Below are 25,594 nucleotides of genomic sequence, written 5' to 3'. Positions count from 1 at the left end.
TGCAGCGTGATCCGTGCGGATGGTGAAAGTTGCACCGTACAGGTAAGCATGGGAAAAGTCAAGGCTCTTGACTACTGCCAGGAGTTCTTTCCGGGTCACGCAATAGTTTTTCTCGGCTGGGGTGAGCTTCTTGCTGAAGTAGGCCACAACCCGTTCCATGTCGGCACATGCCTGGGACAGCACTCCACCAATCCCCTCATCACTGGCATCACAATCCAGTATAAAAGGCTTAGAGGGGTCTGGGTAGATGAGTACGGGCGAGCTGATGAGGGCCTCCTTGAGCTTCTCAAAGGCAACCTGAGTTTCCGCTGTCCACTCAAACTTGCGCCCCTTCTTCGTCAGGAGGTGCAGTGGTGCAGCAATCGTAGCGAAGCCTTTTACAAACCTGCGGTAGTATGAGCATAACCCGAGGAAGCTCCGCAGCTCCTTCACGTTGGTGGGTGTCGGCCAATCTCTTACCGCAACCACCTTCTCAGGATCAGTGCGTACTCCAGCCTCGCTCTAGATGTGTCCCAAGTATTGGACCTCCCTTTGGAATAGGCAGCATTTCTTCGGGCTGAGCTTCGGGCTGAGCTTCGGGCGCGGACGGCTCGCCTTGCTCCCCGCCCCCCTGCTCGCTTCTCCCGGAGCCTTCTAGAGGCCTATGGACGCCGGGGGAAGCTTCCAGCACAACAATAGTCTTAAAAAATATTAATCATCCTGATATAATCATGGCAATTAATCAATATGCATTACTTGACATTAAAATAAACTTTCATGATAATCATAAAAAAAGTAAGCACCTCCAGGAACATACAAAGCACCAACATAGTACACCCCATGTACAGTACTGAGATCTTAAGTAAGCATATGTCTTTCACAAAACGAAACATTGAAAGCATATTATCTTCAATAACTTACATGCTAATCATAGGAAATTAAACACAGTCCATGCACAATACTGCACAACATTGAGATCATAATAGGTACAGGAGCTACCTTGTATAGGCCAACCGGCCTCTTGCAGACTCCTTACGTTCTTATGTTCTTATGTTCATGTCTTCCTCAAAATTAAGCATTGAAAGCATATTATCTTCAATAACTTGAAATGCCAGAATTTTTTCTTTACAACACTCTCACACGGCCACTGCGTGTAACGAAACACACGAGAAATTAATCCAGACAAGGAAAGGTTTGCCGGCGCTGGGAATCGAACCCGCGACCAGCGTAACGGAAGAGCCACTCCTTTACCAGTCGGCCAAAGAGGTACCCCCCTGGTTAAGTGGGTTATGGGAGGCTCGCCCATCAGGCAAGTCGTGTCACTACAAACTTACGTACAAATCATAGAAAGTTAAACACACCCCATGCACAAAACTGCACGATATTGAGATCATAAGTAAGCATGTCTTCCTCAAACGAAACATTGAAGGGATATGATATTCAATAACATGGTAATCATAGAAAATAAAAATGAAGCACATCCGGGAATATGCAAAGCACCAAAATACACCCCATGCACAATACTGAGATCATAAATAAGCATGTGTTTCCCAAAATAAATCATTAAAAGCATATCATCTTGAATTACATGCAATCTAATTGGTTCAAGCAGTGCACTAAAAAGTTTTTTAAACATACCATAGCATATTAGGTGACAAGAAACAACGTAAAACAAAAAACGTACTCAACTCTGTGTATTAGATTTTATATAGTGCAGCTAGTTTCTGCTGGCACTCCTTCTGTCGCATCGCTGCAGCTATGACGCACCTGACTGAAAATTCTCTCCACAGCAGCATTGGAATGTGGCAGAGATCCAATGACTTTCATGAGATTTGGGTACTTGGGCTGGCCATTCAATTTCTTTCTACTTAGATGTTCTTTCCAAAACTCCACAATGTCTTGCTCAGTACCACACTCCCCCACCCCGCCCTGTTCGTCCACACTTAATCTAAATCTGCTTGTTCACGGTCGCACATTTCCTTCATGAAAGGGAAAGATTGAAATATCTCTCTCAGGGTACTGGGTCTCAGGTTCAAGGCATTCTCGGCAAGAAGAATTGAGAGAACTTTAAGAGACTGTCTGAAACCTAGAGCGAATTTGATTTATTAGCTCAATCAGAAAGGCCTTGCAGCTCAGTTTGTACTTTTTCACGCTTTCTGTATCCTTGCATACAGGAGAATTTAAAAATGTCTCTGTAGCATGAATTCCAACATACACTTCCATAAGTGGGACATGGAAATTAGTATTTTGGATATCAAAAGAAAATGGGTCACAGTTACGCAAGATATCTCTGTTAACGAAATCTCCCATGAGCTCTTGCAGTAATTTTCTGACTTCATCATGAAGGTATTGCAACTTGGGACTTGCACTCTGGAAAAGTGTGTTGAATTCATTGATCGGTGCAACTAGACTGGTGCAAACTGCAATTGAGCCTTAATAAAATTATTATTTAGGCTCCTGAGAACACTGTCTGTCGCATAGGAAGGATCCCGGCACTCACTAATTACTGATGTAAAGTAGAGTATCTATTAGAGCATGCCACTGTTCTAAAATGCGGCTAAAGCACGCTTCTAAAGACAGACATCGTGTTTGCCAAACTGCCAACCTCTTATGGGAAGACAAATTCAAAAGCATTTGAAATTCCTTCAGTTCATGTTGCCTAAGGTTTGAGTGACTAAAGTGAGAAAATATATTCCGACACAAGTCTTCTAATGTAGTTGACAGTTTCAAGCATGCATGAGACATACACAGATGTATCATGTGACAGCTACATTTAATGAAGGAAATGTGAGGAAATTCAGCTTTCATGAGAGAAGCTACACTGTCTCTCCTCAAACATCACATTACATGTAACTGATGCAAACCCAACTATATTCTTAAGTGGGATATCTTTGTCCTCAAAGCATTTTTTGATAGCTGCATGTAAAGATTGGGCATCAGACTTTTCTATTACAACCATATCAAAAAATGATGTTACAAGTTCTCCAATTACGTCAGAATTACCTTAAGAATACTTGAATTACCTCAGAATTACCTTAAAAATAGCATTACTTCAAAATTACCTTAAAAGGGGTGAGATTACGCTAATCTGAGGTAATTACCATAAAAATGAGAGCCCTGGATGAGCATGTGCCCGGCCGTGACTCACAGTGTGCAGGCAGCCGATTCAAGGTTGTTGCCATCCTATCCATTAAAAAAAAAAAAAAAAAAAAAAAAAAAATCTTTAAAAATTCTAGAAAATATCGAAGAGAAACGCAAGTTTCTCATACGTCACCGTGGACCTTTAATCACGCGCTGAGCATATGGGTTGCTTTAAATGCCGCGCAGAGGCATTTAAATTGCTCTCAGACCCATAACACTGCCAAGTTATTGCCAAAGTGTTGGTGAATTGAACCTTAAACCTAAAAACACCACATTTGCTCCAAATTCGCTAAAAAATCTACTGTGGGCCCTTAAGGGCCTATGCTTAGCTAAAAGTTGTTAAGTGCAAGGCTTAGTACTATTCTTAGAATATTTGTGCATACGGCCCCAGGATTTGCACGGAGTCAGCCAATCCAGTTATATTAGAGATCAGTGGGTATACCCCTACAGCACCCTACATATAGGCCCGAGGGAATCTAAATATGGCAGCTGCGGGCCTCAAGATTTGGACGGGGTTAACCAATACATATATTTTGAGATCAGTGCTTAATTAAACCCGGTACTCAATCACTGATGGGTGAACAGGGGGCACGGAGATTGCCCATCCGTCCTCACTCAAGTGATCGCGCTAACCCCGGCACTACGGAGCAGTGTGTGTGTGTGTGTGTGTGTGTGTTATAATAAAAATTATTAAATTGTCAATAATACAAATAAACAAGTAAATAGATAAATAAAGTACCAATAGTCAAGACATTCCTAATAAATAAGGTAGTGTGGGATCCCTGAAATAAGGATTCTTCATTCATCAAGATTTAGACATTTGTATTAATACATAAACTTATTAATAAATGCCTATATTTGATATTATGGGTCAATCAGGAGCAGAATTAAAAAAAAAAAAGTGAAAATCCTGCAAAGTGTTGGGGGGCCGGCCTGGCAGGCGGGGTTGGCGCCATAATGAGTGTTGTGGCGCAGACGAGGGTGACTTGGTGCCACAATGCCGCTGCAGGTTCAGGGAGGCCTCATGCAGGTCAGTCACTGCTACGGACGAGCCCTGGGTGTGCTGGAGGGGCATGGGCCGAGGAGAGGCGGCCACTTGGGGGCGCGAGGGCGTGGGCGAGGGGCAGTGTTGGTGGTGGCGGTGCAGTGCTGGCCCCGGCGCCTCGCTCGCCAACATTTTTGTAGGCTGTCGTGGTCGGGGTCTGGCTGTTGCCGTGCTTGAGACGGCGGCGTGACGAGGGCTGCCCGCAATGTGTGCCCAGAGGCTAGTACGTGTGCGCGTTTGTACAGGAATACGTATTGCCTGGCCGTGTGGGCGTGTGTGGTGTGGCTGGGCCGGGAGTGGGGAGTAGACGTTGGGAGGTCAGGCCAGTGTTGTCCCCAAGAAATTTTGTGAGTCAAGGCAGGACGGGGTGGTGGATCTGTGTTTTATCAGGTAATTGTGGGGATTCACTGCGCCTCCAAAACAAGATATGGTAAAGATTTACTTTATGTACTCTTCAAATCTCATTTCCCACTTTACTTAGTGCTCCTATTGTCATGTCTATACTGACCACTGATCTTAAGGGGGGTCCATGGAGGAAAAGCCTCCTCTCCCAAATCCCCATCAGCAAGAGCTTAAACACTCCTAGGGCTAATTTAATGGTAGTGAGTCACAGTTTTTAGCTGCTCTGGGCTATTTTGAAGGTTGCTGCACTGCTATTTGTACACATTTCAGCACTTCCCTTGGTATTAATACAATCTTTCCCATGGTTTCTCAAGAAGTTTGCAGGGTAGTGTAAGACACCCAGGAAAAGAAGGCAACATAGGTAATGAAGGATGAAGTCTCCCAGGTATTGAATGGCATTCAAATAACAGATTCAAGATTCACAAACGGAGGCAGTATTGTCATGAACTTTGACAATGGGTTTAAGGTCATTTTGCCCACATGTCAGTTCACCCAAAAGTCATTTTGCCCAAATTTAGAGTTTGTTCACCCACATGAAAGGGTCTCTTCGCTCACACTAATGTTGGTTTGCACAGGTATTATTCAATACACAAATCATGTAATGATAACTTTATTAAAACCTAATGAAAATATAAGGACATTAAAACTTAAGAAAAATCATGACTAATAATTGCAAAAAAATAGAGTTAGCAATTAAAACTTAAGAAAAACTAAAAACAAAACAATAAAACTAATTGTAAAAGAAATCCCGTGAGCAAAAATCAAGGAATTAAAATGGTTAAGATATGAACAAGCTTTCAAAAGTTGGAATGACCATCTCTCACCCCTAATGTGTTTATCCCAAAGACTGAACAATTTACTCTGCTGCTCTTTATAATGTCTCCGTTGGATCCTTTGGAGCTCTCTTTCTAACACCAGCCGTAAATGTTAACCCCTTCAATCTGGTGACGCCGACGTCGGCGTCCAAAGGGCGTCCAACATCATCACCATTAGTCCTCTTTTAAACCTCTTATTCTTCTTCCATTTCCTCTTAATTCTCTTCTAAGCCTCTTTAAGAGGAAGTGGAAAAGGATTAAAAGGAATTTAAAGGATGATTGAAAAGTTTAGAAGAGGATTAATCCCCTTCCATCTCCTCTTGACCCTTTCCATACTGTGACGCTGATGTTTGCGTCATGTATGGAAAGGGTTAAGATGTTAGTTTAGTCTCTTTGTGAAGAAGGGTTACCAAAAGGTTGAACATGAGACTATATCTGCCTCCTGCATGCTTGTTTAGGTGGCAGTGCCATCCTTCAGTGTCATTATTAGTGCCCTACAGACTTAATGAAAATGCTCCAACAGGAAGGTGGCCATGTAGAGCTGTGGATCCACATTCTTGAAACATACTCTAGCACAGTTCATACTTGGGTGGTGGTGGCTTGATGAGAAAGATGCTCAAACATCGGAGCTATTTCTCCCTCCGGAAGAAACAGCAGGGCCATCAGTTTCCACAGGTATTTGTAGGGCCCTTCGTATTTATACTTACCCTCTAAATATCACAACTGTGATCTAATGTGGGTCAAATGCCTTCATGCGTGTGGGCTAGTTGACTTTGGTAAATGACCTTTTGGTGTGGGCGAAGTGGCATGTGGGCAAAATGACCAGATACCTGACAATGAGAACACAAGGGATGAGGCTGCTCAAAAATTGGAGTCTGTTGAGCAATTGAGTACCAAGAGTATTGGGAAGATTAAACCAAAGATCATGATTGGTATGCATATGCAATGTGCATAATGAGGAGACCACGGAAAAAATGAAGGAGACCATCCTGGACCGCTGTGAGTTCTTACATATAATTCAGGGTGTTGAGAATAAAATTGAGCCGATTTTTAGTAGCCTAAAGCCCCGTTCCACTGTGCTGACTCTGGGCCAAGACAACCCACGACTCTAGGGTACACGAGGTTTTGGGTGTTGATGTGAAAGGGTCGGGCATGTCTTGAAAGAGGTCTTGAGACTGCTGCGCCGACGTCATGACGTATTCCATGCTAAACTTTCATGACAAGAGTCGGCAAGGGTCTGGACCAACCGTCACTTCCAGTTGAGGTCTGAGGGAGGTCTGGGGCAGTCGTGACGACTGTCGTCAACAGTCTTGGCTTGTCTTGAGACAGTCATGACGAATGTCGGGGCCATTTTTCAAATTTTTACCGTTTCCTGTCAGCACAGTCATCTGTGCTGACTACTTAAGAATGATGAGGGACTGTCGTGACGACAGTCTTCGCCTAATGAAGGACGTTCGTGATGACTGTCAGCTCAGAAATATTGGCTAACACTTTCACCATCAAGAAATTTATATTTTTATTTTTCAATCACAGGCATAATAATAACTTCTGGGCATGGTTACGTTTCACTGGCACAAACTTGGGAGCCACACAGTATGCGTGCACTCCTTTTGCCTCGATCTCTCTTGTGTTGAATGACACAACTAGGGTTGCCATCCTGAGGTCAGAAAAATATGGAATGCAACATCTCACTCTCCAATATGGAGTGTATCCATATTTAAAGGAATGGGTGGCAACCCTGAAATTTCTCGAGCATGCAATGAGTGACAGCCGCAGCACGCTGCTGGTGGAGGCAAGAGGGAGGGGGGAGGGACGTCACGTCGCGTATTTTACACGTATTTTAGGATGAACCTTTGACAAATTTTACGGGCTGGTTTTGTGATTAACCGAAAAATGTGCTCACTACAATTTTAAGATATTGAATTTTATCCGCTTGACCATTCAGATGACAAAATACCGTACGGAACAAATGCTGTTCCGTATTGGTTCAAAATGGAGCGATACATTTCATTCTCGAATAAAGGGCGATTCCGTATTTTAAGGAACGGCAAGACAGTCAGGAAGACCGTCGGCCAACTCTTTGGCAACTGTTGGCCAGCTAGTCGGCCAACCAATTGACAGACTCTGGAAGACTGTCGTCAAGACTGTCGGCCAATTGGTGGGCAGATTCGTGGTTGTCATAGACATGGCGCCATTTTAAAAATTGACCATTGAGACTCGTCTTGAGACTTGTTGGCAGAATGCCACAGACATTCTGCCAACTAGTTGGCCGAATGTCCCAGACAGTCAGCAATCATGGTAGCCCACACCAAGACGCCAAAAAATTCTTGGAGCGTGGGAGCCGACTTGTCAAATGCAGTAGTCTCTGGGTTGTCTTGGGCCTGAGTCGGCACAGTGTAAACGGGGCTTAAGCCTGCAGCTGGCAGTACAATGCACTACATTTTGAGGTGCGACCCAACTGTGAGAGAGCTGATTTATAAGAATTATGACAAGTTGAAATTAGAATGGGGAACATACATACACAGTGAGACAGATACCATGTTGAGGCCAACTGCACTGCCAAGAACAATGGAGAGGCCCCAAAGTGTTACAAATGCGCTGGTGATCAATCAAATCAATCAAAGGATTGCACCATTGCTGAGAAGAAATGCATAAATTATGTGAGGTACAAGAAGCCTGAAATGTACCACTCAGCGAATGACCAGTGTTGTGTATCTCTTCAGACTGAAATTGAGAGAATTCATAACATAACTGATCATGGCTATTAATTAGTCTTTGTATTCAATGATAAATTGTGTGTGATAAATGTTCAGTGAGTTGGAAATGATCATGGGATATTTAATTGTGACACTATAAAGAAAATGTCAGACATATGAAAACTGAACCAATGGATATTTGCAATACGAGGGGCGTTCAAAAAGTTTTGGCAGCAGGGTACCAAAAACAGAATTAATAGAGATACACATTTATTGAGCCTCATACTCCAACATACTCTCCTCCATGGTTTACACACTTCTGGAGCCATGTCATCCATTTGACAAAGTACTCAGAGTACTCACAAACAGGTATACTCTTCAGTTCTGCATTTATCCTTCTGGCAAGGTCCTGTTCCCTATGAAAATTGATTCCAACAAATTTTTCTGACAATTTAGGGAATAGCCAACAGTCACACAGTGCCAGGTCAGGACTGTAAGGTGGATGGCCAATAAGTTGCAGCTTGCTCTCCTCCACAAACTGGCGAGTTTTGACAGCAGTGTGACTGGATGCATTGTTGTGGTGGAGGTGGACCTTTCCCGAGGCAAGGCGTGTGGGCTTCGTTTTTTTCTAGATTTTTAACTACTGACCTGAGAGCTGTTTCTGTATAGTAAGTTGCATTAATATTCTGACCTTTGGGCACAGTAACAATGGATACAGGGCCGGTTGAACTGAAGAACACGAACATTTGCTTTCATGAACAAAATTCTCCCTTGACAACAGTGGGTTGGGCATCTTACTCTCCAAGCCAAACCATGTTTTGCCTCTTGTGTGGCACTTGAAAGAAGTAAAACCACTTTTCATCACCAGTCACCATGTCTGTGATGCATTTTTTACCTTCAGGACCAAATTTAATTTAGAGAGAATTGCTGAAGCAAACTGAACTCTTCTCTTTTTTTCATCGTCTGACAGATGCGGCACCCATCCAGAACAAACCTTCCTAATCTTTATATCTTCATGAATGATCATATGGATACTGCCAACAGAGACCAAGCTCATCACTAATAAGAGCAATTGTTGTGTGTTGATCTTCGTGGATCATTCGTCTGACAGCAGCAATGTGTTCCTGGTCCGTGACGTTAAAGGACGTCCACATCGTGGGTCATCTTCAAATGATTCTCTCCCATTCTTAAAAGACAATACCCCCCTTGCTACAGTGCGATATGAAGGGCAATCCTTGCCTAGAACTTTGTTCAAGTCAGGTTGAATATGTCTTGCATCCTCGCCGAGCTTCGTCCTCAAGAAAACAGAGAATCTCCAGTCAGTTCTGTGCGGTGAGGACATTTTCAGGCAGAGCGTAGGAGCTGTGTATGTTCAGCCTTGTGACATCCCTCTAATATAGCAGCTGACACAAGTCAGCCGACTTTCATTTTCTCCCAATAGATAGTGCATCACACTGCCACAGTTGCCGCCTCGTTCGAAAGAGGCTGGGTGCTTTTTGAGACTGAATTGCCAAAACTTTTTGAATGCCCCTCGTACTATAAAAAGAATAGATATTGGTATTAGTACAAACCTGAACACGGCCAAGTGACTATGATAATGCCAAGTTTATTAAAAGGACATTAGTAGGTTATTCATGAAAGCAATTAAGACTCACTCACTCACTATGATGTTTGCAAATAAGTGCATCGAGGATTATTATCGAGGCTAACATCGTAATTGTTGACGGCCTTGCGGAGTGCTGTGCTGGCAGTGGAGTGGGGCGTGAAATCTCAGCAACGGTAACGGAAACAGTAACACCGACTTTATTTCTGTGGAAAAGTTAGTGACCTTGGTCATTGAGATAAATATTTTCTCCATGAAATGGTTATGTTGTGGTTCTGAGACATTCAATCTGGTGCCTCTGCAGATGTTAGTAGTGAAAAAATATGATAAAGCACCATGTTTTATACAAAAATGATTTGTTATTGTCTGAATTGGACTGCACAAGCCTCCAATATTTTTACTGGGTCACTAAAAGACTGGTGAATATACGTGAACCCCCTAATGGGAGATTTACCCCCCTCTGTTTTCACATTTTGTTTCATTGGGCTACTTTGACGCCCACAGCCATGCTGGTTCCCACATGCATTTCGTAGCTATAAACACACTCTTTACTGTGGTTTTCTGGGGGGTTTGAAGGTTAGTTGAAGATATGTATGACAACAGAAGAGCAGTTGGTTAACCCCTTCAGTGCTATATCGTCGCAGTGACACCACGTGGTCCGTGCTGGTGGTTCTAAATCATCGCCGCGACAGTTGATCAGTTTTGAATCTCCCGCTCGCAGTACATATTCCAACATTATTCCACACCCCATTGTAACTTTATTTTGATTTGTCCACATCATATAGTGGGCTGTCCTTGCCCCCACCACCAACTCCTACACAACCTCACCCTCATGTGAAACAGCTGCATGCCGTGAGTCACCAAAACGGGGTGAATTGCATCTTGCTTAGTTGGCTGTCACAACCTTCAGGTGATAGTGAATAATATACTAAACTATAATAAATGTAATATTATATATTTTTTAGATACGAAGGCAATATGTAATCTTTCATATGGTATGAAAAATTTTGTATTGTGTTTACTCAGTCAGCATTAAACATTGCAATGACAATAAGCTAGTTGTATAGTATTTGTCTTTGTCTTTCCAATAATATGCTTGAATATTTGCTACAATGCATAGTTTCAAGAGATGTGGAGGTGAAAAGCGGCCCCCACATCCCACTGCCCAGCTGTGCACAGGGGGATCGGAGGGCATGACACGTTGTGCACTGAAAGGGTTAAGTAGGAAACGAGATATTGACTTGTCCATAAAACAAATTTTAACCAAGAAAATTTGTAACTTTGCACGTGTAAACGGTGTCTGCACTTTCTCTTATGTGATATAAAATGCCTCTTGAGGGCTTAGTACTATGGCTATTATGTGCTCCACCACAGATTAGGCAGATAGTGGCTGTGGGAAAACACCATGTTCTCACAATACCTCTAAATCATTATGATTGTCCTCAAGAAAGAAAGAAATCATTCTTCCCGTCAGTTACTATTCAAACTGTTGCAATGGCCTCGCCTTGGCTAGGGCGTCTGTGGGGGCTCTGATGTGATTGGCTGCAACAAATCATGTGACAAATGGCATGAGTTTCGTTGGTCCCTCTGTTTTATGTTTTGCTAAGTGACCACTCGTGGCACTGTCTCTCTGATGGGTAAGGTGCCTTATAGCCAGTAGCAAGTGGTATTTATTTATATTTTCCATCCGTAAATTTATATATGCAATCTTTATCCAATTAATAAGTTTCCAGGCATAAGTAGATGTAGCACTTCACACTAAGCCAAGATTTTGGCGAATAATTGATGATAACTGTGGCCACAATCCTCCATCCATCAAACCTCCCAGAAAACCATAGGAAAGAGTGTAAAGATTTAAATAGCCATGGAATGTGTGTGGGAACCCACATGGCTGCATATAACAGAGAAGTCCACAGTATCCTGTGGCAGCCAGAACCCACGGGTCACCACAGCTCAAAACGAATAGGCTCTTAACCCTTTCCTTGTGCGCGGGACGGGACGCGATTATCCCCTCAGGCACAGTCGGGCAGCCCAATGGGGGGTCTCTTTTAACCTCTGTATCTCAAAAACTATTCATCACAGCTAAAAACCAAAAACACCATTGGAAAAAGGAGGCCCAGATCTATAGGAGTCGGTTATGTATGCCTCTCTTGCGAACGTACATGCACGTTCAGGGAATGTTGAATGTTAACACTTACGTTGGTGCGTGCGGGATGATCAGCCATATTGAGAGAACTGCGGACATCTTTCCTTCAGATTCTGGCAAGGGAGTATTGCCAACTGCAATATTTACAACTATTTGGTCTAAGAATCAGTCAGGTGATAGATGAATTTATGCAGAAATGCCGCTGTATTGGGCAAGAACATCCACTCGTCCATAGATTTGCCGTGCTGGGCTGATATGATTTTCCGCCAAATTTAGTGAAGAACCCACTCAATTGGCAATCCTGTGTTGTGAGAAATAGTGTTGGAACACTTTCATACACAGGAGATTTGAGTGTGGGTGGAGCTCGCAGCGAGCGTTTAGCACCACCAGCAAATACACCTAATGCTCACTGCGAGCGTTTAGCAATGAAAGGGTTAAGTACAGGGGAGCTTTGCCCCTTCTCCACCTCCCTCAAGGTCACTAAAAGACTAGTAAATATACAGTAATCCCTCGCCATATCGCAGTTCACTTATTGCTGTATCACTGATTTTTAAATTGTATCATCGTGGATTTTTCGCTATATCGCAGGATTTTGCGGTTTATAGGTATTTTTTTATATATATATTATTACAGATATTTTTGCGGTAAAATAAGCATTTTCTAGTCTAATAAATGAAAATATATAAATCAACTTAAGTTGGAACACACCTAAATAAGCACCTACATCACCTACCTATTTTTTATTTTTTCGTCGCGGCCTATTGTGCCGTTAGTCTTTTCCCTGGTTCACTCCTCCCACACTTCCTTTCTTTCTTCTCCCTCTCTGTCCCCGTATTTTTCTCCTTCTCATTTCTTTTTTCTTTTCCTTTCCCCTCCCTCCCAGTTTTTCTTTTTTAATCTCTTTCCCTCTCACTCACCTTTTCTCTCTCCCTATTACCTCACCTTTACCTGACCCTCCCTCCCTACCTCTCTTCTTTTCCTGTCCCATTCCCTCCACTCATTTCCCTTGTTTCCTCCTTTCTCACACCCTCTCATCTTTAGCCTTATCTCTCACTCTTATCACTCTCTTCCTCCCTTTCTCCTTCCCCATTAGATTATATGAACACACACACACACACACACACACACACACACACACACACACACACACACACACACACACACTCACTCGCGCATGTCAGGTCATGTCCTGACCAAAGCCCTGACCTGAATCTCCCTTCTGCCACTCCCTCCCCACACCCTTCTCATTTCCCCATCTTTGTGTGTATTTACCTACTTTGTAGTCTACAGGGCCCGAGCTAAGCTCTAATAGTCCTATCTCCATATCTACATTCATTCATTCATTCACTGCAATTGGTCAATAAATAGGGAATGCACGGGCTATCAAGTATGACTATAGAACTGTGAAACTGTGGCTTTTTTTTTTTTATTATTATTTTTTTTATGTCATGAGCACATAATTACAGAATGCATAGATGGAGCCAGTTATGGGAGATGGAATTTAATGCAAACAAATGCCATGTTATGGAAATGGGGAAAAGTAAAAAAGGACCGAGGAAAACATACAGGATGGGAGAAAAAAACTTAAAGGTGGTACATGAAGAAAAAGATTTGGGAGTAACGATGCAAGACACACTATCCCCAAAGAAGCATACAAATAATTTGTTTGGAGAAACCTACAGGATGATGTAAAATACATGGGTATCATTCCATTATATGGACAAGGAAATGATGAAGAAAATAATAACAACACTGATAAGACCAAAACTTGAATATGCTGCATTTGTATGGTCACCTCACAAAAACTCTCTCCTGGGCCCCGATAACTAGATTCATATATTGTTATAGTCATAATGATTGATTATTAGTGCTTCTGGGCAATAGTTAAGGGTCAGAAACAGGTAAATACGATGCTCTGAGTACGACTATCTGGCAATGGTGCTTAGAGATGCCATATTTTCTTGTGACAGTGACTTGACTGGGGAGGGGCCGGGGCACAGCCCGGGATGGAGTTAAGCAGCAGCGAGGCAGCACTTGTGTTGATATTTTAGTCGTGTGCAGTGTGTACAGATCATCCATTTATAATTAAATTTGCTCTGTGTACTCTAAAACCTATATCTAATGCTTAAAAATCATAAATAAGTTTATCATGATGAACTTCGTTATGTTTACGAGGGAGCTGGGGCTCTCGTTAAGTTAACCACACTGTGACGTCATAGTTTAGCTTCTTGGATGCCATTAACGAATGTTTACATCGGTATCTCGGTTAATGAGATCGCTAACGCTTCTTGGATCTAGGTCCAGAAGAGCTGTGTGAGTGGAGCCCCCCCACACGTGAGATGCATACTCCATACGAGGACAGACAAGGCCCCTGTATATGGATATCAACTGCGCGGGGTAGAAGAACTGGCGGAGACAATACAGAACGCCCAACCTCGAGGAAGCTGATTTAGCGAGAGAGGAGATGTGAAGTTTCCAGTTGAGATTTTGAGTAAAGGATAGACTGAGGATGTTTAGTGTTGAAGATGGTGATAGCTAAGTGTTGTCGAAGAATAGGGGATAGGTGTTTGGAAGATTGTGTCGAGTTGATAGGTGGAGAAATTGAGTTTTTGAGGCATTGAAGGACACAAGGTTCCTTCTGCCCCGATCGAAAATGATAGCAAGGTCTGAGGTTAAGCGTTCTGCAGCCTCCAGTCTGGAGTCGTGTACTTCCTGTTGAGAAGTACACAACCACCACAACCAGTTATTGGGCAGCCAAATTACCTACCTACATTAACATACATTTCACATACCTTGGTAGTGTAGTTCAGAACAACGGTGAGTCTTGCCAGGAAATCTTACACCGGATTGGCTTGGCCCACAGTGTTATGGGCTCGCTCAGCACAAGTATATGGCATTGTCAATCAGGGGTGTGGAGTCAGACCAAAAATTCCGACTTCGACTACAGGAAATTTTAAGGTTGCGACTCCGACTCCACCCCCCTCCCCCTCCCTCTCTTCTGCTGTACTGTGGTAGGAAAAACAAACCCAGCCACACTACACCCCGCCACACCAAACCACACATCACACGCAGCCACACCAACCCACATACCACAGCCAGTTACACCACAGCAAACATCACATCCACCCTCAATACACCCAACCACACTGGACCACACATTATATCAAACCACACCACACCATACCACACCCAGCCATGCTACACCACACCACACATTACACCGAGCCACACCTCACTACACATCACACCATATCACACCACATCCAGCCACACTACACCTCACACCACACCCAGCCACATGACATCACACATCATATCAAGCCATACCACACCCAGCCTCACCACACCTAATGCCATACCATACCTAACACCACAACCAGCCACACCATATCACACATCACACCCAGCCACATCACACCCAGCCACATTACACCGCACATCACACCCAGCCACATTACATCACACATCACACCAAGCAATACCACACCACTACACCACACATCACACTCAGTCACACCAAACCCAACCACACCACACATCACAGTCACATCACACCCAGTCACTCCACACCTCATGGGTCACACCATACCCGACCACACTACACTTCACACCACATTGCATGTTAATATGTGATCTTGTATATAAGTGTAAGTCTGAGTGCTTGTCTGCGTATGTGAAGAGGTTCCATGTTTATCTGTTGTTTGATCCATGTTGTGATGCCAGGCGTTCGAGTGTACAGTCACCTCTCGATTAACATGAGGGTTATGTTCCTGGAGATGTCGCATTATTTAAAATCGCGTTATTTAAACATAATTTCCCCATAGGAAACAATGGTAATAGGGGGGGGTTACGTTCCTGGACACTGGGAAAGTCTGCCTATTTTGGGGATTTTGTTACTCTAACCTTAAAAAAGAAAAAAAACATTATTAATACATTAGTAGGTCACAGAAACAACAAAAACACACATTCTCATTTTATTTAAATTTGTTCCTCACCTGCGTCAGCCACCGACCCTCCTCGCCCCATGCTCCTGTCACCAGCCACTCCCTTCACCTCCGCCTCGCTTGCCTCCTTCCTCTTCCTTTGACTACCCATGTTATTGGTGACAAAGATAACTCCTTTAAGTTAAAGTTTTCTAAAGAAAGAATGCTACATTACATTTGTTAGTCACTGACACAACAAAAACACATCCTCACACTCACCATCACTCTGTTGATGCGTCACTGGTCATTTTCGTTGTCTGCCAAATCCTCACCCCGCTCTCCCTCCTCCCTCCTCACCCCATCCTTCCACCTCCTGTGAGGAGGTGGAAGGACGCTTGGGTGCCATAGTAGAGGTCAAAATGCAGTGTACGTATTCCAGAGAAACGTTCCACTCACAGTGCCAGCAAGCTTCAGACTGAGGAGAACTTTTCTCTGGAATACGTACACTGCATTTTAACCTCTACTATGGCACCCAAGCGTCCTTCCTCCCTACCTGGCAGGTATGGCAGATCAAAATCTGTGAGACATTCTTATCTGGTAACACTGCTTTCGGTTAATGTTATTAATTAAGATACAAACCATATATTTTCGTCAGACTGTGTTGTTTTCAGCAAAGCAGCCTGATCGTTCCATAATCTTTAGAATAACTGGGCTACATGAGGTCACATTCGTTGACTTCAATGCTGCCTGTAGTCACATATGGCCGTCTGCTTGTACGCAATGTAACAAGCAGTAGCTGCCTAGGAATAGCTTTTTGCACCCTGTATGTAAGCGTTTGTGGCTAAAATCCTTAATAATAGGCTAAAAGCATGCAAAATATGTCCTACAGTATGTGGGTTGGCAGCTTAAAAAGCCCGCCCTTGAACATGTCGTAAACATCCTGGGCACAAGAAATCTGAGTACCATCCCTATATAAACCTTCCTGCCCAGCACAGGAGATGATTATCGATGTAGTTCTTACCTCATGTACGAAATATGGATGAGAAAAGTCGAATTAACAAGGTGTTGGTCCATGGTCAACGTAGCCAGATTATCATTCTCAAGGGCTGCGTATATACTGGTTTCTGGCCCATAACTGTTGCCAAGAAGCACCAATAATTAACCAGTTAAACGATAGCCATATATGGAGGCAGTTTTTTGGGTGATGAAAGCAGCGTTGGGTCGGAAATCGGCAAACCTAAGAGGCAGAGTACGACAACCTGGCAACGTTCAGCTGACGGTTGTGGAACACGCGGTGGTGCTGCTTCCTCATGTGAAAAGTGTATAGCTTGAGCAATTGAATATTTCCCAGTTCCTCTTCATACTTCCACTTATGAACAAACAAAATGTAATTCTTATTCTGATTACATAATTGTCGCCCATACGTTTCACTTTATAGAACATCTTTACGCTGTCAATAAACGTGACACCCTGCTGGAAAACATCACCCTATTTCTTCACTTCTGCATTAACCCATTCACTCCGGTGATGCTGACGTCGGCGTCCGACGGCGTCACCGTATGGAAAGGGTTAGTCCTCTTTTAAACCTCTTAATCCTCTTCCATTTCCTCTTAATACTCTTCTAAACCTCTTCAGAGGAAATGTAAGAGAATTAAGAGGAATTTAGAGGAGGATTGAGAGGTTTAGAAGAGGATTAATCCTCTTCTATTTCCTCTTGACCCTTTCCATACTGTGACGCTGATGTCTGCGTCACGGATGGAAAGGGTTAAAGTCTTGTAAACGTGCTTATATCTAATTTTTTCATCATATTCGGGTCAAGGGGGACTGAAATTTATGTATTTTACGCCAGTGAGACTATACTAGCACTTCATTATGCATAAATGATGATATAATGCCTAATTATGTCCCAAGGGAGGTCTGGAGGTACCTTGGAAATGCTAAGTTTTACTTCGAGGAAGATGTTGCGAGACGGGAATATGGGCCTTTGTGTCAAACTGGCAACTACTCCGTGAGACTGATTCAACATACAGTAGAACCTCGTTTATCCGGCATCCAAAACAGCAGCGCGGGTCTGATCTCCCATTGCTTACACCAGGGCTGCCAAAGTGGAGTTGGCAACTATGCAGCATCGCCTGTACACCCAACGCGTTTACTCTCCATAGACCAGTGTGTTGTGCGGCCGTATCGAGACCTGCCTTTCATTGTTATTAGTGGACCGTTGGGCCTGTTATTCGGTAGCAACATGCCTAAGGTTACCGAGAAGAGAAAGCGCAAGGGGCTTACCTTGAAGCAGAAGTTGGAGATTTGCCAGCGACTTGAAAATCATGAGTCCCACCATAGTCTGATGGAGGAATTTGGCAATTCTATAGGAGTAAGTCTCAACAGCAAAACAAGTTATCCAGCACAAGCTTCCCCTTGTTTGTGCCAGATAAACGAGGTTCTTCTATATATTACCTGCATAGTCCATCATTGCCAACTCTAGCAATTGGGCATATGGCACATTACCCAGAACCTGATCCTACTCATTGGATTGTTTCTGTAAGAGACAAAATCCTGAGTAGAGGAGACCAAGGGGATGACCACGGAGTTCATGGTTTGAGAGGATGGGAAAGGGGTCTGAATGGAGACTCGCCTGGAGACGCCGTGCTGCGGCGTGGGGTGGCGGCGACGCGCCCCCGGGCGTATGCCCCCACTGTTTGATTGATTGTGTCTATATACCTTCTCTTCATCTGAAGTCAACACTGTATGGGTTAAGGAATGTATTCTGCACTTCAGTGCCTTGTTTTGTGAAATGTTTGTGAACTTCAACCTCCTCATGGATGATGGATGAATACCTGTTGTAATCATGACAATATCTGCTGATGAACCAATGTATTACACCTGTAATTTATAGCTACCCTGACTACACAGGGCTTTATTTTGTCAATTTATGTTGTTTTCATGTCTCAAATTGACAAGTTGATGATTGGCAACTGACCATCAGTTGTGACCTATAAAGTAATGATTAGATGAAGCCTATGACAAAGTTATAGAGTGACCTAATACTTTTGTGTTTACTATAGCTTTTTTGTAGTATAGTCTATAATATTACCATTTTTCATGTATATAGATGTACTTTTAGCACATTCAAATATACATATGAAATTTAATTACTGACATCGGAGCTGTGGTAGTACATATATTTCAAGGACAATTGGATGGGCATGAACAATAGTGTTTGCCCAGCTGTAGAATGCGGAGGTGCCATTTTTCCATATTGTCTTGCAGCTTCTCTGCACAAGAAATAATGTCACAAATTGTATTTTGCTTAAAGTACATTGTGGCCAAAATATATCTGACCATTTAAAAAAAAAAAATATATATATATATATATATATAGTATATATATATATATATATATATATATATATATATATATATATATATATATATATATAAATTCCTAAATAAGAGTGTAGAGATAAGTATAAACTGCCCCCATGATATTGGGCAGAGCAGGTGAAAAAGTCAGTGCTGGGGGAAGCATGTTGATACATGGGGGCAGTATGCAGTCGGTAACGAAGGAGTTAAGAAGACAAAATGTTATTTATGATTGAATATTGTGAAAAGTTTAACAGAGTGATGTTTTATTTGTTTCAGAACAATGTAGAACCAATGGTCATTGACATGGCAGTGGAGGAAAATGACAACACAGAGGAGGAGCCAGTAATAGTGGAGAGCACTTCCTTGGTGAGTGATACCCCCCCCTCCTCTCTCTCTCTCTCTCTCTCTCTCTCTCTCTCTCTCTCTCTCTCTCTCTCTCTCTCTCTCTCTCTCTCTCTCTCTCTCTCTCTCTCTCTCTCTCTCTCTCTCTCTCTCTCTCTCTCTCTCTCTCTCTCTCTCTCTCTCTCTCTCTCTCTCTCTCTCTCTCTCTCTCTCTCTCTCTCTCTCTCTCTCTCTCCAAAAAAATAGAATTATTGTGGATTCACTTTAGATAGATTTCCTAGAGTTGTACTATTCCTAGCCTGTGAGGTAAGGATATTGCTGATTGACTATTTCATGAAAGAAGGCAGGTGTGGGGTCTCACCTCTACTAACCATGACCCTCATGGAGGCTCAGAAAATATTATTTTTTCTTTACTTAACTCTCCTGTTACATTTAGTAAGCAAACTTTGTTTATTTCTTTAGAATCTTCATGCAGTGAACATTCAGCTATCTACACACATGCACACACACACACACACACACACACACACACACACACACACATACACATTGGGCAATCTATTAAATATTGGACCATCTATTAAAATAGATTGTCCAATAGCAAAGAGTGACCATGCAGTTGTGGTATTTGAAGTAAAAGAAAAGAGAACGATTAGCCAAAAAGAGGATCACAAAATAGGGAGAAGTAACTACTCTAAGGACCGTTTTCAGTCATTTTGTTTGTTTTGATTGTTACCAATGGTGGTGATCGCTGCTATAGAATTTCCACGTAAAACTGGCCAATGGGGTAGTGGCGGCTGCGGGGTTAGCCTAGCCCCGCACCTTGGCACACACTCTCAACATCTCTCGCTTCCTCTGCAGCCGCCACTACCCCATAGGCTAGTTTCACGTGCATGGAAAACTAAAGTGTTGATTGCCACCATTGGTAACGATCAAAACAAACAAAGTGACTGTGAAAGTGGCCCCAAAGGCAGACTTTGTTAATATGAGAACTTTTTTTGAAAATGCAAATTGGAGTGGGGTGTACAAAGCCAAGAGTACACAAGACAAGTGGGAAAAGTTTCTTAAGCTATACAAGGAAGCCAAGAATAGATATGTCCCAAAGGTAACCAAAAAGGATGTTGGTAAAAAGGAATGGTTTAACAAAAGATGCGAGGCAGCTAGAAAGAGAAAGGAGGAAGCTTGGAAGGGATGGAGGAGACGAAGAAGAATCAACTCGTGGAACGATTTCAAACAAGCAAGGAACAGATATACAAAAATTAGAAGAGAAGGAAAACGGAAATATGAAAAAGATATAATAGACAAGTGCAAAGACCAACCTAAACTATTCTATAGACATGTGAATGGCAAATTAAAGAAAAAAGAAGCAATCGATAAACTTAAAATGGATGGAACTACATATGAGAACTCAGCAGAGATGGCAGAAGTGATGAACAATAGCTTCCATAGAGTTTTCACAAAGGAAGATGAATTTGTACAACCACCAGGCCAGGAAAGAGGAAGGGTTATGCAGGAGATACAGTTAACAGTGCAGGAGGTCAAGGAAAGCTTGAACAAGGTGGATGTAAGACAGGCAACGGGGCCGGATGGAGTATCAGGGTGGATCTTGAAAGAATGTAGTGAGCAACTTGCAGAGAAACTGCACTCCATAATGAGCACCTCCCTGAGCGAAGGAAAGGTACCACAAGATTGGAAGAGAGCGAACATAGTACCAATTTTTAAGGGAGGAAAGAGAGAGGACCCATTAAATTACAGACCGGTATCACTCACTAGTGTGGTTGCAAAGATATGCGAGAGGTTGGTTAAAAACTGGTGGTCTGATTTCTTCGAAAGTGAGGAAATTATCTCGGATTGTCAGTTTGGATTCAGGAGAGGGAGATCTTGTGTCACCAACTTGTTGTGTTATTACTCAAGGGTGACAGATTTATTACAAGAGAGAGAAGGCTGGGGAGATGGAGTGTACCTGGATCTGAAAAAGGCATTCGACAAAGTACTGCACAGAAGACTAACTTGGAAAATTAAAAATAGGGGTGGAGTGGGTGATGGACTGATTAAGTGGCTGGAGGACTTCCTAACTAACAGGGAAATGAGGATGATAATCAGGGACAGGGTTTCCAACTGGTGCCCTGTGATGAGTGGGGTCCCATAAGGTTCGGTGCTGGCGCCAATAATGTTTGCTGTTTATATAAATGATATGGTGGACGGAGTGACCAGCTATGTGAGTTTGTTTGCAGATGACGCAAAGCTATTGAGATGAGTGAATGATGTGAAGGACTGTGAGGCATTGCAGAGGGACCTGGATAAAATATGGGAGTGGAGTGGTACATGGCAGATGGAGTTCAACCTTGGGAAACGTTAAAAAAAATAGTTTTGTAGGAGCGGTAGAAGATTTGAATATGATTTTAAGATGGGAAGTGAGATAATATGCAGAGGAATGGAAGAAAAAGATTTGGGAGTGACTATCTCGGAGAACATGTCACTGGACAAACACATCAACAGGATAACGGGACAAACTATGAATTTGCTGAGGAACATAAGGACGGCATTTGTGTATTTGGACGAGGAGATGATGAAGAAAATAATAGTTACAATGATAAGGCCAAGGTTGGAGTATGCAGCAGTGGTCTGGTCTCCTCACAAAAAGAAGAACATAAGAAAGCTGGAAAGAGTGCAGAGAATGGCAACTAAGATGGGACCGTAACTTAGGGATCGGACTTATGAGGAGAGACTCAATAGCATGGGGCTCACAACCCTTTAGAGAAGAAGAGAGAGAGAGGAGACCTGATAGTGGTGTACAGGGTGGCGAGCGGGGTGGAGAATCTGGACAGAGAAAACCTGTGTGTGTGGAACGAGAGGACATGGAAAGAAGTTGAGGGCGACCACATGTAGGCAAGATGTGAAAAAGTTTAGCTTCCCAAACAAAAGCATTGAGCTATGGAATAGACTGGAGGAGGTGGTGGTTTGTGCAAGAAACATTCATGATTTTAAGGAAAAGTTGGATAAGAGGATATGGAGACGGGACAGCGCGAACGTAGCTCTTTTCCCGTATGTCACAACTAGGTAAATACACACACACGCACACACACACACTGCCGTCGAGACAACTTGTACACACACACACAAAAAAAAAAGCCGTGGAGACAACTTTACACACACACACACACACACACACACACACACACACACTCACACACACACACACACACACACACACACACACACACACACACACACACACACACACACACACACACACACACACACACACACACACACACACACACACACACACACACTGCCGTCGAGACAACTCGTACACACACACACACACACACACACACACACACACACACACACACACACACACACATGGTAGGCAGTGGCTGAACAGATAGCAAGACGGCCCTGCATTCAGGAGGACGCAAGTTCAATCCCCGACTGGTGCCACCAAGCTGGGATTTTTCAGCCGCCGCCGAGTGGCTTAAAACTACCCACATGCTGTCCAGAAGACCACCTATCAACCCGGACTCTAGATTCTAGGATTAAAGATGAGCTCCAGGAGGGCAGCATGAGCCAATGCAAGATGGCGCCACTATAAACACTCGCCTGCGCCAGAACGGGCTGGGCCGACCATCAGGACCCACCGGGAAAAAGCCTTGGACTGACCATCAGGATCCACCGGGAAGAAGCCTACCGGCGCAATAGGCCAAGACGTAAAAAAAAAAAAAAAAAAAAAAAAAATACAGTGCCGGATTTAGGAGTGGGCAAAGTGGCAGCTGCCCAGGGGCCTCCAAAATCAGGGGGCAAACTGAAGGCTTTCAAAGGGCCACAATCAGGGAGCCTCGCCTCCACAACAAGTGCATCATCTATCAACGATGAGTTTGTGTTTGGGAAGGTTAGGCTGAAATAGTGGTAATCAAATTATAAAAGGCATGTTTTTGTAGGCTGGATTCTGGTTTGGATTCGAGGACGAGATTCGATGATGTCAGCCTTGGCTTGTTTTTGTCGTCCTCTTTCAGGCAGTTTTGGCGCTGTGGATGTGAAGACAGCTTGACTAATGTCAAGAAAGAGATTAGATTTCAAGCCTGCTCCAGAGGTGTCTTGGACGAGATACAAATGACATAAGAGAAAATAATTATGTCGGCCAAGAAAGAAAGAGTAAATACAGATACTTGTTTAACATAGAAAGACTCATTCCTATCATTATGATAAATAACGCCACTAAAAAAAAGATAGTGTAATGACCATGAAAACTGTAATAATGTAGCTCAGGCCATGGAAAAGCTTGAATTCACACTGATAAATGCCAGTAAGCTGTGAGACAAGCCTCAAGCTTGTTCCGAATGTGTCTTGGACGAGCTTGCCTCCGTTAAAATATGAGATAGAATCATCGTACAAACATCATCATCAGAGGAAATATGTCGTCTTAGAAAAAGTGAGTAAATACTTGTTTAACATTGAAAGACTCAGTCCTATCATTATGATAAATAATGCCACTAAAATAGAAAAACAAATATTGTAATGAGTTAACTAATGATCATGAAAACTATAAGAATGATAAATAATGCCACTAAAATAGAAAAAAAAAAAATTGTAATGAGTTAACTAATGACCATGAAAACTGTAAGAATGTAGCTCGGAAAAGCTTGAATTCACACGGATTAATGCCAATAAGCCATGAGACAAGGGTATAGCGACATTATTAACACTATATCAGATGAATAAAACCACAGTATTCTCTCAGCAGGTATACTGATGCTGAACACTATTGATATTGGGAATAACTCATGTGGGCCATATGTACAGTCGCGATATGAAGTGATGTCGCCACTATCAAAATGTTTTGTACGGGAGCATTTAAAGGTAACGGAAGTGATGTGTATTTATTGTTTATGTTATAATGTTCCCTTTTAATGATAATCTATAATACGTTGTGATGTAAAACGGTAAAATAACATAGTAGTACCTGAATTACAATTATGCATTCATTTGTTTTAAAAGATGCGACTGCGAATGTCATGTGTTGTCTTCAGTACTGAAGACAACCTTGAAATGATTTAGCTCAAGTCATGTGCTTATCTTTGCAAAACAGTTGTTATACGTTGTTCGGATTTAGGCGATATATATATATATATATATATATATATATATATATATATATATATATATATATATATATATATATATATATATATATATATATATATATATATATATATATATATATATATATATATTCTGGGTCATTCCATGAACTGTCTTCTGCAGCTATTAATACACACACACAGTATGATACGAAGCGAATGGACAGTTACTGGCGGTACTTTGCGTTTTATTGATTAAGAAACGATCAAATAATAAGGTTTCACATTAAACACCTTTTATTCACTATGATGGCGCTTCTTATAAGCATGGGCACTGAAATATATAGTAACATTGATCAGTAACGATGATGAATGAAGAATGCCTTCATAGGTAGGGTTGCCATATCTGAACTATCAAAATTCCGGATGCCTCTACGAACACTCGACCATAGCCTAATGTTTGGCAACGCTGCAATTAGCCTACCTGCCCGCACCACGACCACCACCTCCATTTCAGAGCCATATATTCTTATTTCCCCACCTTCATCGATTATTCTTTGGCACTTATAAGCTGTGGACATGTTTCATTGATCACCTGCAAGCATTAGAAGTCTACATGAAGCTTTTGTCATCGATATATTGACCAAGAAAGGCAATGATGTTTGCGATCAGTGGCAAAGAGTGAGCTTGGAGTTACAAAACACGACTATTCTGAAGCTATTTATTCTTATTTTTCCATCTCCAACTATCCCACGGTAGTTATAGGTCTTCCCTTGATCACTATCATGCATTAGAAGTCCATGGAAAGCTTTCGTTATCGTTTTCTTGACCACGAAAGGCAAAAAGTGAGTCAGGGGTGAATAATAGGTATAGTAAAATGGTGCGCGGGCAATGACGTCATCATCATACGAGAGTATAAATCAAATAAATTACGCCATCATAGTTTAGGATATCGACTAATTATGCATGTCCTATATATTGTGCATATGTTAGATGTATTGTCAACAATGATCATGAAAAGATAATTGTACTTTCTGTTTGAGTAATATGTCGAT

General features: G+C 42.5%; 1 protein-coding gene across 1 annotated transcript in view; it reads left to right on the top strand.

The window, feature by feature from the left end:
• The first annotated feature begins 4,024 nt into the window (after positions 1-4,024).
• LOC126992141 (COP9 signalosome complex subunit 1-like) overlaps positions 4,025-25,594 on the top strand; it is a 79,224-nt gene continuing 57,654 nt past the window's right edge. The window contains exons 1-2 of the mRNA XM_050850798.1: positions 4,025-4,150; positions 19,390-19,479. Of these exons, the coding sequence (XP_050706755.1) occupies positions 4,118-4,150; positions 19,390-19,479 (123 nt within the window). The 5' untranslated portion in view covers positions 4,025-4,117. The remainder of the gene's footprint in view (positions 4,151-19,389; positions 19,480-25,594) is intronic.

This window comes from Eriocheir sinensis, unplaced genomic scaffold (assembly GCF_024679095.1).
Source record: "Eriocheir sinensis breed Jianghai 21 unplaced genomic scaffold, ASM2467909v1 Scaffold407, whole genome shotgun sequence".
In the NCBI taxonomy this organism is placed as follows: Eukaryota; Metazoa; Arthropoda; class Malacostraca; order Decapoda; family Varunidae; genus Eriocheir; species Eriocheir sinensis.
The sequence above is the reverse complement of the archived record's forward strand: the minus strand, read 5'-3'. Positions and strand labels throughout refer to the sequence as shown.